Here is a 15,628-nt window from a genome sequence, read left to right as displayed (position 1 = left end):
CAGCAGGGTCCTTGTGCCTTGCCTCCAGGGGAAGGAAGAGTTTGAGAAGACCCAGAAGGAGCTGCTGGAGAAAGGCAACATCATGCGGCAGGGGAAGGGCCAGCTGGAGCTCCAGCAGGTAAGGGTGCCTGGTTCACCGGCGTCCCTGGGTTCGGGTGGCTTGTCTGCAGGGGGCCTGCCACCCCTCCCTGCTCAGCCGCACGGCAATCTGTGTTGGGTGGATTTATACGTGAGTTTTGGGGGAACACATACAGAAAAGCATAAAAAGACCGGGTGCAGTGCAGTGTGCGGGGGCTGGTTTGTAGCTCTGCTCGGGCCTCCAGGGCGGCCTCTCTCTCTCCTGTGTTTGAGATGATACTTTGTGAATATTTACGTCTGCTTTCATCTCAAGGTTTTTCCATAGCATTAAACATTCCTCATAAACTGTTGTTAAAGGCCACATAACATCTCTTATTGTTGAATGTTCACATTGTACCCAGTTTCCCTTCTTATAATGGTACTGCTGTGTTTATCTGCAGATGTAGAATTTTCTTCATACTTTAGATCACTTGAGAATGGGAAAGGGATTTTTTTTTTTTCCTTTTAAGAAATAAGGTAGTTTTAGGGGCACCTGGGTGGCTCAGTTAAGCATCTACCTTTGGTTCAGATCATGATCCCAGGTCCTGTGGTCAAGCCCCATGGTGGGCTCCCTGCTCACAGAAGACTCAGCTTCTCCCTCTACCACTTCCCACTGCTTGTGCCCTCTCTCTCTCTTTCTTGCTCAAGTAAATACATAAATTTTTTTAAAAAGATAGTTTTATTCTGATTATGAAGATGATAAAAAGTTAAATTACAGACTAGCACAAAATAAACACAGAAATATGACCCATCACGTTTTCCTGCACCCCACCGTCCCCCTGGGCATGGGGAAGGATGGCATAAGTGAGAACCCGTGGCTCACACCTGAACCCACAAAGCCACAGCTTGCCCAGCCAGCTGTGTAAGGTAGGGGTCATAGTTGTGTCCATCCCAGGGTCAGTGTGAGAATTGAGTGAGTGTCTGTCCCTGAGCCCGTGCACAGCTGGTCACAGCCACTCAGTTGCCTGGTCAGAACCAGCTCTGGGGAAGTGAACATGAGATCAGAGGGATGACTCCTGAGGCAGAGGCTGCCAGGAGTGGAAATTCTCCTCCCCCCTGCATTTATATCTCCTGGCAGACAGTATGACCTGTTGGTAAGGGCTAGAAGTCGGTTATAAAATACTGAACGTTCAGTTGACTGTAGAACAACATGGACTTCAACTGCATGGATCCACTTATATCTGGATTTTTTTCAATAAATGTATTGGAGATGAGGGCAGTTTGAAAAAACTTGGAGATGAACCATGTAGTGTGGAAATACTGAAACAATTCCGTGTTGTAAGGAAACAGTATATGATACATGTAAAGTACAAAATAGGTGTTAATCAACTATTTGTGTTATTGGTAAGGCTTCCAGGGAACAGGCTATTGATTAGTCGTTGACCTTTTCAGAAGTTACACACAGGTGTTTGCGAGGTGGGTGGGTCCCATAACTCCCATGTTCTGGGGGCACATGTGCTATGTGTCTAGTCTAATTAAAAAGGAGATAGGAGGGGATCCCTGGGTGGCACAGTGGTTTGGTGCCTGCCTTTGGCCCAGGGCGCGATCCTGGGGACCCAGGATCGAATCCCACGTCGGGCTCCTGGTGCATGGAGCCTGCTTCTCCCTCTGCCTGTGTCTCTGCCTCTGTCTCTGTCTCTCTCTCTCTCTCTGACTATCATAAATAAATAAAAATTAAAAAAATTAAAAAAAAGGAGATAGGAATATTCATGTTTAAAGGAAAGCATCTTGAAGAATAGTCACCATTTGTTTATGTGAATTTTGTTTTATGAAGTTTTACAAATACAGTGACCTTTCTTCATTTTTTTTAAAGATTTTTAAGTCTTTTTTAAGATTTTAAGTCTTCTTTAAAGATTTTAAGTCTGCACCCAGTATGGGGCTGAGACTCACAACCCTTAGATCAAGTCACACGCTCTACCAACTAAGCTATATTTCTATAGCTCCTCCTATATTTCTTCTTCTGTTTAAGGTTTTTATTACGGGAAATTGAATACCTTTATAAAATTAAAGAAGGCAGTCCCCTGGGTACCACTCACCCACCCCAACCCCTCTCAGCACAACTGCTAACCTGGTTATCTGGCACCCTTGCCCCACAAACCATTTTGGAGACATTACATCATTTCATCTGCAAATACTTTAGTGTTTCGTTCTAAAAGATAATTAACCAGGATTATATTTCATCAGATTATATTTCATGGCAACGTCTGAGTGCAGGGATTCCAGGTGACAGCTATCCTTTTTTCTGCTTGGTGTATTTGATTTTTTTTTTTTAAATTTATTTAGAGAGCGTGTGCACAAGCACGGGTGGGGGAAGGAGCAGAGCGAGGAGAGAATCCTGGCAGACTCCCACTGAGCACAGAGCTAGACACAGGGCTGGATCCCACAAGATCATGACCTGGGGAACGCTTCACCAGCTGAGCCACTCAGGCGCCCCTGTGTAATTTATTTATAACATCTACGTTAAAAACAAAATGTGGTTTTCTTTTTGATTCGTTTTAAAGTATATATAGATTCATAGGGAGCTGCTGAGAGAGTACGAAACTGTCCCGGGTACCCTTCACCCCGTTTCCCACAGTGATAGCATCCTAAGTAAATAGCAGCACCCAGACCAAGAGACCGACGTCCCTAACCACTGCGACTGCTCATTTGGTCTCCATTTCCATCGTTTTGTTATTTCAAAAATCTTACATAGATGGAATCATATCTTTTGGGATCAGCAGAAGCTACAGGGAGACTCTCAGGGAGGCTGGTGCTCTGCCTGTAGCATGGAGGTGGCTTGTGTCACACACTCCTGCCGGGAGCCAGCCCTTTATTTCCTTTGGGCTGTGTGGCTGTGGTTTTCACTCTGCTTTCCTTCCGCCCCAGCTGAAGCAGTTTGAGCGACTGGAGCAGGAAGTGTCACGGCCCATAGACCATGACCTGGCCAACTGGACCCCGACCCAGCCCCTGGCCCCAGGGCGGACAGGCAGCCTGGGGCCCTCGGACCGGCAGCTGTTGCTCTTCTACCTGGAGCAGTGCGAGGCGAACCTGACCACCCTGACCAACGCGGTGGATGCCTTCTTTACCGCCGTGGCCACCAACCAACCCCCCAAGATTTTCGTGGCACACAGCAAGTTCGTCATCCTCAGTGCCCACAAGCTGGTGTTCATTGGGGACACACTGTCACGGCAGGCCAAGGCGGCCGACGTGCGCAGCCAGGTGACCCACTACAGCAACCTGCTGTGTGACCTCCTGCGTGGCATTGTTGCCACCACCAAGGCCGCTGCCTTGCAGTACCCTTCGCCTGCCGCTGCTCAGGACATGGTGGACAGGGTCAAGGAGCTAGGGCACAGCACTCAGCAGTTCCGCCGGGTCCTGGGCCAGCTGGCTGCTGCCTGAGGGCAGATGACCAGAGGGATGGGGGTCAGGGGAGTAGGGCAGCGAGGGTCCCAGCTGCCCAGGGCACCTGCCCTGAGAGGGTTGCGCATGGGGACAGGCACCCCAGCTCTGCCTGGGCCTGGTGCCCCAGACTGTGCAGGGATTTGTACATATTTATGATGGGGCAGGATATGGGACGGTGTCTCCTCCGAGGAGCTCAAGCAGAGCTGGGCCCGCAGGAACCGAGGCTGAGGAGTGGGCTGGTGGTCTTCCCTGAGTACGCTGGGGGCTAGGCCTGGGCACAGAGGCCCCTCGACCCACATGGCCTCAGATGACCCCTTGAGCTGAGTCTGGCGCCACAGGAGTGCCATGTCCCCAGCCCCCTGCAGCGCAAGCGCCACTATACCAGGAGAAAAACTCTAAAACACTATTTTTCATTATTGATTTTCCAATCATTTGACTAATAGTCTACATTTAAATAAAAATTTAAAAATGAAAAGCCTCCGGTGTAAGAGGTGTGAGAGCCAGGAGGGTTCGTGGATGTGGGCAGGTGTGTCCTTGCTCTGGGAACCACAGGGTAGGAGCAGCAGATTGAGGGGGTGTGTGGTGAAGCTGTGGGTGGCTTCTCAGGACGCTGAAGAAAGATTGGGTCCCTTCAGGAGAAAACCAAAGCCCTGAGAAACAGGGCCCGGCCAGGCATCTTCTGCAAGGTGGGGGCAGGTCTGCCAGTGGCCCCAAGACCTTGGGAGCCAAGGCTGCTGGAGAGAAGTTGAGCCAACATCAAACAGCAGGACCTGAGCGCAGCGGCCGAGGAGGGCGGCGAGGCCTGAGGGAAGCCAGTGCGGACTGCAGCGCCTCCGGGAGCCTGCTGGGCTCTGTGGCCGCGCCTTCCAAGGCCCACTGAAGGCACCACTGGGGACGCTCGTTCCTCCTAAACTCGCTTTCACCAGCTTCACTCGGAACTTTGCTCTTAAGCTCATTGTTTCGGCTTGTGAGACTTCTTCCAAAGTGTCTTATTTGAACTACATGTAGACTTGGCCTCCAGGTTGGGGTGTGGGGGCACAGAGGGCCCCTGCCCTGGATCAGTGAGTGTGTCCTCTCCAGACTCGGAGTATGTCTGGCACCCCGAGGTGCCAGGGTGCTGCTCCTGGCTCTGACTGTCCTGCGTGGGACCTTGGCCTCACTCTCCCTACGTCTATGCAGAAAGGGTAGGATCTGTCAGCCCTCGGCTCCGAACTACACAGAGGGGACCCCGGCGAAGGCAGCCATCCTCCCACCCCCCGCAACCCGGTGAAGACACAAAGAAGAGGCATGTGGTTGCTCTTGGGGGTTTTATTTGCATTTTTCAGAAGTGGATGGGACAGGGTTCAGTTGGCCTCCAGAATTTCAAGAACCCAAGGAATAAACTTGGTGACAAGGGTGTACACCCCTGGTGAGGAGGGGTTGCACCGGCCGCTGCCCCAGGACACGATGCCCACCAGGGTCCAGGCTCCATCCTTCTGGCAGACCAGGGGGCCACCAGAGTCACCCTGCAGGAGGAGAAGGGACTCGTTTCCAAGGCTGAAGCGGGGTGCCAGGACCCTGGTGTGCCCCGCCCTTCCCCAGCCCAGGTTTTGTGCAGGGAAATGACCAGCGTAGTGTGGGCACGGGGAGCGGGCAGGAGCCCCCAGCTGTGGCCCCATGGCAGCCCCAGCTGTCACCTGCTCCCGGAGGGCCTGGGGCAGCGGGCTAACCCCCTGACCGGGCCGGTGTCTGCACAACGGGCTGGACACATCGAGCTCAGGGGGGCTGGCAGGAGGACGCCATCACCCCGGGAGCCCCGCACCAGCCCGGCCAGGGCAGCTGGCCTGGGCCAGGGGGAGCAGGTGCCGCAGAGAGGAGCCGCCCTCCCGACCCGAGCGGGCCTGAGCAGGGCAGGGCGAGGGCAGGGAGGGCAGAGCCGGGCCTACCATGCAGGAGGAGACGCCGCTGGCACCGGCGCAAATCATCACGTCGGTGATCTTGCTGCCCCAGAACTTCTTGCACTCGGCGTTGGACAGGAGGGGCAGGGCCGCCTGCTGCAGCTTGTCGGGGGTCTTGTTGGCTGCGGGGACACAGCCGGCCGGGGGGATCAGGACCCCCCCCTCCCGGTGGCAGGGACCAGTGGCCGCCTGGAGACCCCGCCTCCCCTGCCTGGTCCTAGTCCTTGGCCTTTGCCGCGGCCCCGGGACCGGAGCTGCCAACCGCCCCTGAGATGAACAGCGCCTGCGGCCCCGGTGGTGCTCAGACAGCCCCCACCCCCCCACACCCCCCCCACACACACCCGCTTCCGTGCGGCCTGGGCCCTGGGAGATGCTGGGGGGGCGCTGTCTCCCAGGGAAGGGGGCTGACACCCTTGGGCCCGGGGACACCGCGGGGGCGCGCCGCTCTGGGGGGGCACAGGAGGGAGCCCCCTCCCCTGGCCGCTCCTGTCCTGTTAAAGGGCCAGCAGGGGAGCTGGGGCCTGGGCAGGAGCAGCGAGGACGACGTTGCAGGGGGAGTGCGGGCGGGGAGCAGCCGGAGACCGAGGGGGGCCCCCACCCCCTGCACCCGGACGCCTGAGCGGCTCAACACGGCCACTGTCCTTGGGTGTGGGGAGCAGTCGGGGCGGGGATGGGGCGACAGGGGCCCTGGTGCAAGGCGGGGGCGAGGCTTGCTGGTACTTGGCTGTTTCTCAGCCGCTTCGTCTTCCAGCAGAGTCTATGCTCATCTCTACTCTTGTTTGGTAGCTTTTTCCTTGGGAGGGTTTTAAAGAACCAGATTTATGACTCGCAGTGGACGTGCTTGGGCTCCAGCACTTGGAGCCGAAGGAGCCTGCCTGCGGAAGCCCCCGGGACACTCACAGTTGTACCGGGTCCTGCCCCAGCCCGTGGTGGCGCAGAGGGAGCCCGCGGGGAAGCTGGCGTTGGCGCCGGGCAGGCACACGGGGGACGCGGTGGCCGAGAGCAGGGCGGGCGCGGCCAGCTTCAGCAGCGCGATGTCGTAGGGGCCCAGATCCTGGCCCCACAGGGGGTGCTCGAAAACCTGGGGACACGGGGCGGGGGCTCTTCATCTTCCAGGGGAGATGGAAGGGGGGCGGGCGCCCAGAAAGGAACGCAGATGGAGCTGCAGACAGAGTCCCTGGAAGCTGGCGTTTGACACATTGGTGGTATGTAGTTTTTACATTTTTGTGCTTTTCCTCAGTGAGCAAAACGTAACTTTATAATCGGAAACGACCTCCTTCAGTATTTGTGAAGGAGCTTTAAGACTCGGGAAAGAAGGTTCTGGACTGAGACATCTGAGGGGGTGAGGCCTGAGCAGAGGGGCCCCCCACTACCCCCCCACCCACCCCCACCCCCGGGCAGCGCTGCCGTGAGCCTCAGTACCTCAGCGATGGGCAACACCTGCACGGCCTCCTCCGTAGAGCTGTGGTCGGACACCCCAGCCACCACCAGGTGGCTCTTCCTGGAGAGACAGGGTGCTCAGGCACTGGCCACCTCGGAGGGGTGCCCGGGAAGAGTGCCTGCTGAGGTGACAGCCACTCGCCCCCAAGGGGGCCGCCTCCGGGACCAGACCAGGCTGGGGTCTGGGGGGGCGGGGGGCACAGGGCGGGGATTGTCTCCCAGGGCCGCGGCTCTGTCTGTAGCGGGACATAAGAGCTCCTTCCCCAGCTGCCACCTGCCAGACCCTCCTGCCAGCTCGCAGTGCCTGGAGGGGCTGTTGGGGAAGGAGCGAGGTTGCTCCCGCCCCCGGGGGCGCCTACCCCCGGTGCTGGCCTCACCTGACCCCGCAGTGGGCGGCCGTGACCACCCAGTGCTGGCTGATGAGGGAGCCCCCGCAGAAGTGGAAGCCGGAGCTAGTCTGGGAGAGAGGAGGTGCAGTCAGCCCTGCCTCCTGCCACACGCCTCCCACTCGAAGCTCCCCACGCCCGGCTTACCCCTCACCTGCAGGGACACCTGCCAGGGCCAGGAGTTGGGGACAGCATCCTCTCCATTGATGATCCGGGACAAGCCACTCAGCTGGGGGTGGATGGCAGGGACCCCACAGCCTGGGGACCAGGGACAGAGCAGCTGGTCAGTGGATGATGCCGCAAGGGGGCCAGGGGGGAAGACCCGGCACTTCAGGCTTCTGTGGCCACCTAGCCCCCAGAGCTTTGGCCGCTGCAGGGCCCTCAGCCCCTCCCCACCCAGCCGGCCGCTGCCTTCGGTGCCCTTGTGGAGGAGGGTCCTTGAGGCCGGGGGCATCTGGAGTTGGGGCCTAGAGCCAGACAGCTGGGTCCAGAGACCCAGGTAGCCAGCTCCCCGCCCCACCATGAGCCCCGAGAAGAGCATCCCTCCAGCTCCAAACCCAGGGGTCTGGGGCCTGGGGTTGGGATGTCCTGCTTGAGTCCCCAGGGCTGTCCCTGCAGCAGGAGCAGGTCGGCGGGGCCAAAGTGCTACTCTACCCAGAGGACAGAAGGGCAGGGACACATTCCCCAGGCAGGATTCCTACAGCTCAGAGACAGATGCAGATGATGGAGGAACCTGGACGACCCCCGGCTTCTGGGTGGATGGAGGAGGCCAGGATGAGGCAGGTCCACCAGGTCCAGTTGAGTTTGAGGGGCCCGTGGGACCTCTAGGCAGAGGAGGAGCAGGGAGCGGAGGAGAGGCCCCAAGGGGGCCTGAGAAGGGACGCTGTGGGGCCAGCCGGGGTGGGTGATTGGGAGTGTGAGGACTTGGCCCTTCTGGGCTGTGGGGGCCAGGGGTGGGAGAGGCTTGATCTGGGTCCACCAGGCCTGCCTGAACCTTGCGCTTACCTGAGCTGCTGCCAAAGAGAAGAAAGCCAAGGACAACCCAGAGAAAGGCCATGGTGTGTGGCTTGGGAGATGCGATAGGGTCTGTCCAAAGGACCCCCGTTATATCCCCCAGCCCACCAATTGCGGCCTGCCCCACCATCCTGTCCTTATCATGTGGCCTTGGGCTGAGAAACACCTGGCTCCTGTGCAGGCCTGGGAAAGAGGCAGCCCAGGGGCTGCTCCTGGGAAGGTTCTTTGGAACCACAGGTGCATGCAGCCAGCAGCTGGCTTGTGCCCCAGATGCCTGCTCTCTGCCCACTCCCTGGGGCACGGATGGGTGGGGGGGGACCAAGGTCCCACTTCATCTCTTAGGAGCAAGACTACAGAGGGCCCCCCCGCCAAGGACCCCCTGCCATTTGTCCCAGTGAAGACGCAAGTTCAAGAGCAGAATGCGGTCTCAGCGGCCTCAACACAGGAGACATCATCAATGTGTCTTTTATTGCTTTATGGAGACTTTGTGGAAACAGGGTCTGCAGAGAGGTCAGGGTGGGGGTGGGGGACTCAGTTGGCTTGCAGGATCTGCTGTACCCAGGGTATGAGCTTGGTGACACGGGCATACACGCCAGGAGTGGAGGTGGAGCAGGTGCTGCTGCCCCAGGACACGATGCCCACCAGGGTCCAGGCTCCATCCTTCTGGCAGACCAGGGGGCCACCAGAGTCACCCTGCAGGGAGAGGGGAGGAGGCTTAGATCCAGCAGCCCAGGTGGCCTGGCCCTAGGGACCCCTGGACCTTATTCCAGAGCCCAGTCCAGAGCCTGACAGCCAGTAGACACCCAGCACACCAGTATTGGAGGGGGATGAAAGAATGACCGAGCAGCAACTTCTGTGGTTTATGCCCTTGCGAGTCTGGGCCATCACCTGCGCCCTATAATAGAGGCCTGATAAAGCTGGTTTGATTGACAGGAAGGAAGCCTGGCTGGTGCCGGCCTGGCCGTGGAGCCGTGGTGAGGGAGAAGGGCTGTCCGACCCCATCTGCAGACACCTGGGCACCACACTCCACTACCCAGGCTGCGTACTGCTCTGCTCCAGGGGCGCCATTTGCTCAGTTCCTGATTTCAATGGAATTTTGCAGTGTGGTGGGTTTCAAGACCAGAGCCCCCTGCTCGGGCATCCGTCCGTTGAGGTCGTTGGTGATCGGCCGGGAGAGCCAACCGTGTTTACAACTGGTCAAGCATGAATTCCAAGGAGAGAGTGTCAGGCCCTCCAAAGAGGCCTGTGTGTTACTCCATCTCCTCTCTCTAGCCAAGACCCCTGGCCTGGGCTTTCGCTTGAACCCACCCCAGGCTGGGAGGGAAGGGGGTGCCAGGTGAGTCCGGGAGGCCATACCATGCAGGAGGAGACGCCACTGGCACCCGCACAGACCATAAGATCGGTGATCTTGCTGCCCCAGAACTTCTTACACTCGGCGTTGGACAGGAGGGGCAGGGCCGCCTGCTGCAGCTTGTCGGGGGTGTTGGCATCTGGAAGGGCAGGGTGGGTGGTCAGCAACCAGAGCCCCGCTCTCCAGCCCCCTGCCCCCAGCTGGAGGTCACTCACTGGTGTGTTTGGTCAGGCCCCAGCCCGTGGTGGCACACAGGGTCCCGGCAGGGAAGTCGTCGGTGGCCTGGGGCAGGCACACGGCGGACACGGTCTCGGAGAAGCGGGCGGGCGTGGCCAGCTTCAGCAGGGTGATGTCGTTGTTGATGGTGAATATGTTGAACTTGGGGTTCTTGAACACCTGTGGGGTGGGGTGGACAGCTGCGGTGATGGGGGGCTGGGAGGAGGCCGGGGCGGGGGGGTGGGGGGACCGGGCGCCAGGCTACCTCAGATCTCCTCCTGCGGCCCCAGGAGCCAGAGGTCAGGGCCGGGACCAATATGTGGACCTTGGACACGCTGCCTTCTGCTCCGCCCCGTCCCAATGGGGTGCCGGGGCGGTTGGGAGCTGCTGGGGGTGTTCAGGCCTCAGCCCGGGCTGTGCACTCCCGAGGGCCTGCTGTGCCTGGGGTCACCCCAGGGCCACCGTACCTTGGCGATCTTCAGCACCTGGATGCTCTCAGCAGCTGAGCCCTGGTCGAACTCCCCGGCTACAACCTGGTGGGTGGTTCTGGAGAGGGCCAGAGAAGGGAGGGGGTTCCTGCTGTGAGGCGGTGGGGCCTGCTGGGGTGCAGGGTACACGTCTGTCCCTTTGTGCACATGCTCAGAGATGGGAGCTCAAAATATCAGTTATCGCCCCCGAAACAACTGCACCTACAGCCCACCAGGTGTTTCCCTCCTGGTGACTTTGGGAGACCAGCAGGGTTTTCTACACATTCCGAAAGAAGGAAAGTGAGGAACAAGGATGTCCTAGGTCCAGCCCTCAGTTCTGAGTCTCCCCCCTACCAAGGGGTTTCCTGGGGACCCTGGGGCCTCACCTGACCCCGCAGTGGGCAGCAGTGACCACCCAGTCCTCGCTGATGAGGGAGCCCCCGCAGAAGTGGAAGCCGGTGCTGTCCTGGAGGAAGACGGGGAGGGTCAGGCCTACCTGGACGCCAGTAGCCCCCAGCCTGGCTCATACCCCAGTGTGTCCCCCACTCACGTACAGAAAACCCCCTCACCTGCAGGGACACCTGCCAGGGCCAGGAGCCCGGGACAGCGTCTTCCCCATTGACGATCCTGGACAGGCCACTTAACACCGGCTGGATGGCGGGGACCCCGCAGCCTGGAGGGGGTGCGAGGTAAGGGGTGGAGGGTGGGGGCCACGGGCTCCCTGCCCAGGTCCTACTCTCCCAGGAACCCCAGGGAAATTCAGTCTGACGTATGCTTCAGCCCAGACAAGCCCAACAGGTGGGCTGAGAGGTGGTGGCAGGGCCCCAGCATGGGCTGGAGGCAGGGCTCTGCGGGTCTGAAACCCAGCCCCGTGCGGCCTGGCTGAGCATTGTCATCATTCCCCCCTCCGCGCAGAGGAGATCATACAGCTGCTGCCTAACCTCACAAAGTTGGGATAAGGATGCGAGAAGACGGGGCGCCTGGGTGGCTCAGTCTGTTGAGCATCCGACTCTTGATTTCAGGCTCAGGTCCTGATCTCAGGGTTGTGAGATCGGCACCCCACCCCTGCACTGAGCTCTGGGCTCAACAGGTAGTCTGCTTCTCTCCTCTCCTCCTGCCCCTCCCCTACTCATTTTTTTCTCTCTCTCAAATAAATAAATCCTTAAAAAAAAAAAAAAAGGATGCAAGAAGACTAAGCAGGCAAAGCAGGAACTTGCTCTGGCCCCGGCACATAGTAAGCGCTCAGTGAACACAAGTTTAAAAGTGCCGGGTTCAAGGGTTCCAAAGCGCTGGTGGTGGCCAAGCTACACCTGCCCACCTGCTCTCCCTCTGCACCCATTTGGGAGCCCCTAGCTGTTCTGAGATTCTTTGCCCCCACTGGATTTGTCTTCCCTGTCCCTTGCACAGGGTACAAGGCCTCTTGGGTCAGTCGCAGGAAGGCCCACCTCCTCCTGGGGGCCTCCTGCTGGCTAGTTCAGTCCAATCCTCCCAGCTGTTGAGGCTCAGGTGGGGAGAGAGACCCACTCAGGCTCACACCACCGTGTGCAGCTGCACGGGGAGCAGGGATCCTGTTGCCCTTCTGGCCTCAGGGGCTGACGGGGAGCAGAGACATCCTTCCTGGCCTCTGCTTGCCCCAAACTCACCGAAGGCTGTGCCCAGGAGGGCGAAGCAGGAGAGGAGCCAGAGGAAGGCCATGGTGCGTGGTCAGGGAGGTGTGGGGCGCCTGCCTGGGGAGCTCCCCGTTATATCCAACAAGCTGTTATCAGCAAACCTTGAGGTGACAATCCCTTTCCTGGGCATGTGCCCGAGTAGGTAGGATGTGCCAGAGCAGGGCTGGCATCAGGCCTGGGACACCAACAGCTGTGGCCCATGGTTGAGCTTAGGTCTGGGTCAAGGGCAAAGGTAGGGCCAAGCAAAGTGGCCCTTGACCCACAGTCACAGGGAAGGGCTCAGAAAACTTGGGCTTCGTCTTCCAGGAAGGAGCTCTCGGACGGCAGCCAGGCCTGGGCAGGGTTTGAGGCCCAGCCGATTCTCCCATGGGCTGGAGGACCTTGGGCAGGAAGTTTAGTTGGCCTGTTAGTTAGTTATTCAAAACCCCTGGGCAGTGGGGTCAAGGAGGCAGGAGGTGTGAGGACCCAGGTGCAGGTGGCCAAGGTGTTGAGGATGCCCCTCCTGGTCCTGGGGATGGCCAAGAAGCTTCCATGAAGGTTCCCTTCAATATCTGGGGCCATCACCTGGGCTAATGTGCAGCATGGCTCAGAGGGGCAAGCTTCCTGCTGCCTGTTCACAGGAGGCTGGGTTTCACGGGTGCCATGGCCCCCTGGGATCGAGCATGTGGCAACCTGGAGCCATGGCCCCAGTGAGAGCCCAGGGGAGGCTGGATCAGACAGGAAATGGGGAGTAGGGGGTGGGGGTGTGCAGGGAGCCTGCTTCTGGCTTGGGCGACAGGGCAGGCAGTGGGGCCCTTTCTCAACACTTGGGAAACTGGGGAAGGAGAAATTTGAGGGTGAGCCTGCCAGGTACAGTGTGAGTCCCACAAAACACACAAGGAAAATGATTATCTCACAGCTGCTTTTAATTTCCATCGCACTGATGACAGTGGCATGCTCTGCGGTACAGGTCTCAGCACAAAACGGCTGTGTGGACTTGGGCAGGTTATGGGGCCTCTTTGGTTTTGTTTCTAAGTATGTGAAATGAGGATGCTTGTGGTATGGATCCTGCATTACGCAGCACATGACCCATCTGAGCTAGGACCAGGCCTAACACACGATCCATGCTGGTTGATCCTCTGTACTCCTTCCTGAATTTCCTACTGATGCCTTTCTCACATTCTAGAAGACAGTCTGATGACAGTGAGGGATGGCCACACTATCAGATAGAAAAGCTGGGCACAGAACAGGGGGCAGACGGTGGCCCTCAGCGAGACCAGGCTACCTATGCAAGCCCCTTTATCCTTTTGAGCCCAGCTTACTAGGCCCATAGTGGAGTGGAGCAAAGGAAAAGCAACCCAAATTTCTCCTCCTTTTAGGAAGCTTACACGGGGAAAGGAGAGGGAGTAAATTTTTTTTTTTTAAAGATTTATTTACTTATGATAGACACAGAGAGAGAGAGAGGCAGACGCAGGCAGAGGGAGAAGCAGGCTCCATGCAGGGAGCCCGACGTGGGATTCGATCCCGGGTCTCCAGGATCGTGCCCTGGACCAAAGGCTGGCGCTAAGCCGCTGAGCCACCCAGGGATCCCCCCGAGAGGGAGTAAATTTTAAAAAATTTTTTAAAAATAAAAAAAAAGTAAAAATAAATTTTAAAAAAGAGTAAATTTTTTTAAAAAAGAGCAAATTAAAAAAAAAAAAAGTAAAGTGTCCATTCCTACCAGCTAAGGAGTGGTCCTCAGCCTTGCTAAGTCAGGGGGCCGGCGGGGTGCGCCAAGCGCAGATCGGAGGCCGGAGGCCGTCGAGGCGCAGGCACGAGCACCAGCACGAGCAGGGCGGGCCCGGCCCCGGGGCGCCCGCCGCGTCCCCAGTCCCGGCACCGACGAGCCTCCAGGGCCCCGGGGACACGCGGCGGGGGCGGCCTGACGCGGTCCTTCCACCCGTGCGGCCGCGGTGGGAACCCGGCGGCCAGGTGCCCGGGCCGCACGGCACGCGGGGCCCACGGGGCGGGGGCGGGGCTCGGGGCGGACGTCGCGCGGGGGACCCGCCCGCCCCGCGCCCCCTCGCGCGCCCCCCGCGCCCCGGCCGCGGTCTGGGAGGTCTGGAGACGCGCGCAGCTGAGGTGGGGGCGGGGAGGGCCGCTCGTGCACCCACTGCGGCCGGGGGCCCGGGCCGCGCCCCTCCCGCCCCCTCCCTTCCCGCCCCTCCGCTCCCCTCCCGCCCCTCGCGACCCCAGACCCGGAGGAAGGAGCCCGCGGGCCGCGCCGTCCCTCCCTCGGGGGCCGCGCTCCTCCGCCCCCCGCGGTTAGGCCTCCGCCAGGGCCCGGGATGAGCGCGCACCTCCGGACCCGGTAGTTCCTCCGGCCAAGCCGACGGCCGCGGGTGTGTCCCGGCTTCCGCTTCTCGCTGGCGTTTCCGACGCGCCCTGGCCGGGGCCCCGCCGCCGGGCCCCCGAGCGCCGCAGCCCCGGACCCCCCGAGCGCCGCAGCCCCGGACCCCCGAGCGCCGCAGCCCCGGACCCCCGAGCGCCGCAGCCCCGGACCCCCCGAGCGCCCCAGCCCCGGACCCCCGAGCGCCGCAGCCCCGGACCCCCGAGCGCCGCAGCCCCGGACCCCCCGAGCGCCCCAGCCCCGGACCCCCGAGCGCCGCAGCCCCGGACCCCCCGAGCGCCCCAGCCCCGGACCCCCGAGCGCCGCAGCCCCGGACCCCCGAGCGCCGCAGCCCCGGACCCCCCGAGCGCCGCAGCCCCGGACCCCCCGAGCGCCCCAGCCCCGGACCCCCGAGCGCCGCAGCCCCGGACCCCCCGAGCGCCGCAGCCCCGGACCCCCGAGCGCCCCAGCCCCGGACCCCCGAGCGCCGCAGCCCCGGACCCCCCGAGCGCCGCAGCCCCGGACCCCCCCGAGCGCCGCAGCCCCGGACCCCCGAGCGCCGCAGCCCCGGACCCCCGAGCGCCGCAGCCCCGGACCCCCCGAGCGCCGCAGCCCCGGACCCCCCGAGCGCCGCAGCCCCGGACCCCCCGAGCGCCCCAGCCCCGGACCCCCCGAGCGCCCCAGCCCCGGACCCCCGAGCGCCCCAGCCCGGGACCCCCCGAGCGCCGCAGCCCCGGGCGCCTGCTTGCACGTGGGCAGCGCGGACGCTCTTCCTGGAAAAGCTGTGGCCTAGTGAGATTTGCTCGGGGCGACCCGGTCCACGTGCGCGCAGGGACCCCCGCATGGGCATGGGGACCGCGCCTGCAGCGAGCGCGAGGGAGCGGCCGGCTCTGGCTCTGGGCGGGCGTCGCTGTGGGGGACCGGGTCCTGCCCAGCCCCGGGGCCTGCCCAGCCCTGCGGGCTTCCTTCCGCGCTGGCGACTCAGACTGCGGCGTTGCTCAGCGCTGGACCTCGATGTTAGTCTCCGTAGGTAAAGGGGCCCCTCTTCTCCAAGACCTGCCTTGCAGGAGGTCAAATCCCAACTCTCTTTTGATCAATAATAAGATATATCGAAGTGTAATTTACGTATGAGACGCACAGATCTTAAGCGAACAGAGGGATGAGTTTCTATATGTACATATACACGCACCCCAGAGTGTAGCAACACCACAACCAAGAAACAAGATGCTGTCACCCCAGAAATTTCCCGAGGTTCCTTTCCAGTTCCCCCTTCTCTGGAGTAACCAGCAACCACTGTTCCTA

The 15,628-nt window shown here is 60.5% G+C and overlaps 3 protein-coding genes across 5 annotated transcripts in view; 1 reads left to right on the top strand and 2 right to left on the bottom strand.

The window, feature by feature from the left end:
- Positions 1-4,248, top strand: part of BCAR1 (BCAR1 scaffold protein, Cas family member) — a 36,434-nt gene extending 32,186 nt beyond the window's left edge. For 2 of the 3 annotated variants that reach the window (XM_055305927.1, XM_055305926.1), the window contains exons 6-7: positions 29-118; positions 2,983-4,248. In XM_055305927.1, the coding sequence (XP_055161902.1) occupies positions 29-118; positions 2,983-3,495 (603 nt within the window). In that variant the 3' untranslated portion in view covers positions 3,496-4,248. The remainder of the gene's footprint in view (positions 1-28; positions 119-2,982) is intronic. The other variant, XM_055305928.1, reaches the window with a different exon arrangement.
- Positions 4,249-4,841: 593 nt separating this feature from the next.
- LOC129497225 (chymotrypsinogen B-like) lies at positions 4,842-8,077 on the bottom strand. Its single transcript, XM_055305925.1, has 6 exons — positions 7,416-8,077; positions 7,253-7,332; positions 6,858-6,936; positions 6,336-6,516; positions 5,424-5,557; positions 4,842-5,003 (listed from the first exon to the last, which is right to left on the bottom strand). Exons 1-6 carry the CDS (start codon positions 7,800-7,802, stop codon positions 4,842-4,844), a joined length of 1,023 nt encoding a protein of 340 aa, XP_055161900.1. The 5' UTR covers positions 7,803-8,077.
- Positions 8,078-8,795: 718 nt separating this feature from the next.
- Positions 8,796-12,691, bottom strand: CTRB1 (chymotrypsinogen B1). Its single transcript, XM_055305924.1, has 7 exons — positions 11,953-12,691; positions 10,879-10,982; positions 10,696-10,775; positions 10,310-10,388; positions 9,842-10,022; positions 9,632-9,765; positions 8,796-8,968 (listed from the first exon to the last, which is right to left on the bottom strand). The coding sequence occupies exons 1-7, from the start codon at positions 12,002-12,004 to the stop codon at positions 8,807-8,809; spliced, it is 792 nt and encodes a 263-aa protein (XP_055161899.1). The 5' UTR covers positions 12,005-12,691; the 3' UTR covers positions 8,796-8,806.
- Positions 12,692-15,628: the final 2,937 nt, after the last annotated feature.

The sequence above is a fragment of the Nyctereutes procyonoides genome, unplaced genomic scaffold (assembly GCF_905146905.1).
Source record: "Nyctereutes procyonoides isolate TBG_1078 unplaced genomic scaffold, NYPRO_anot_genome, whole genome shotgun sequence".
Classification (NCBI taxonomy): domain Eukaryota; kingdom Metazoa; phylum Chordata; class Mammalia; order Carnivora; family Canidae; genus Nyctereutes; species Nyctereutes procyonoides.
This window is presented reverse-complemented; position numbering and strand designations above follow the sequence as displayed.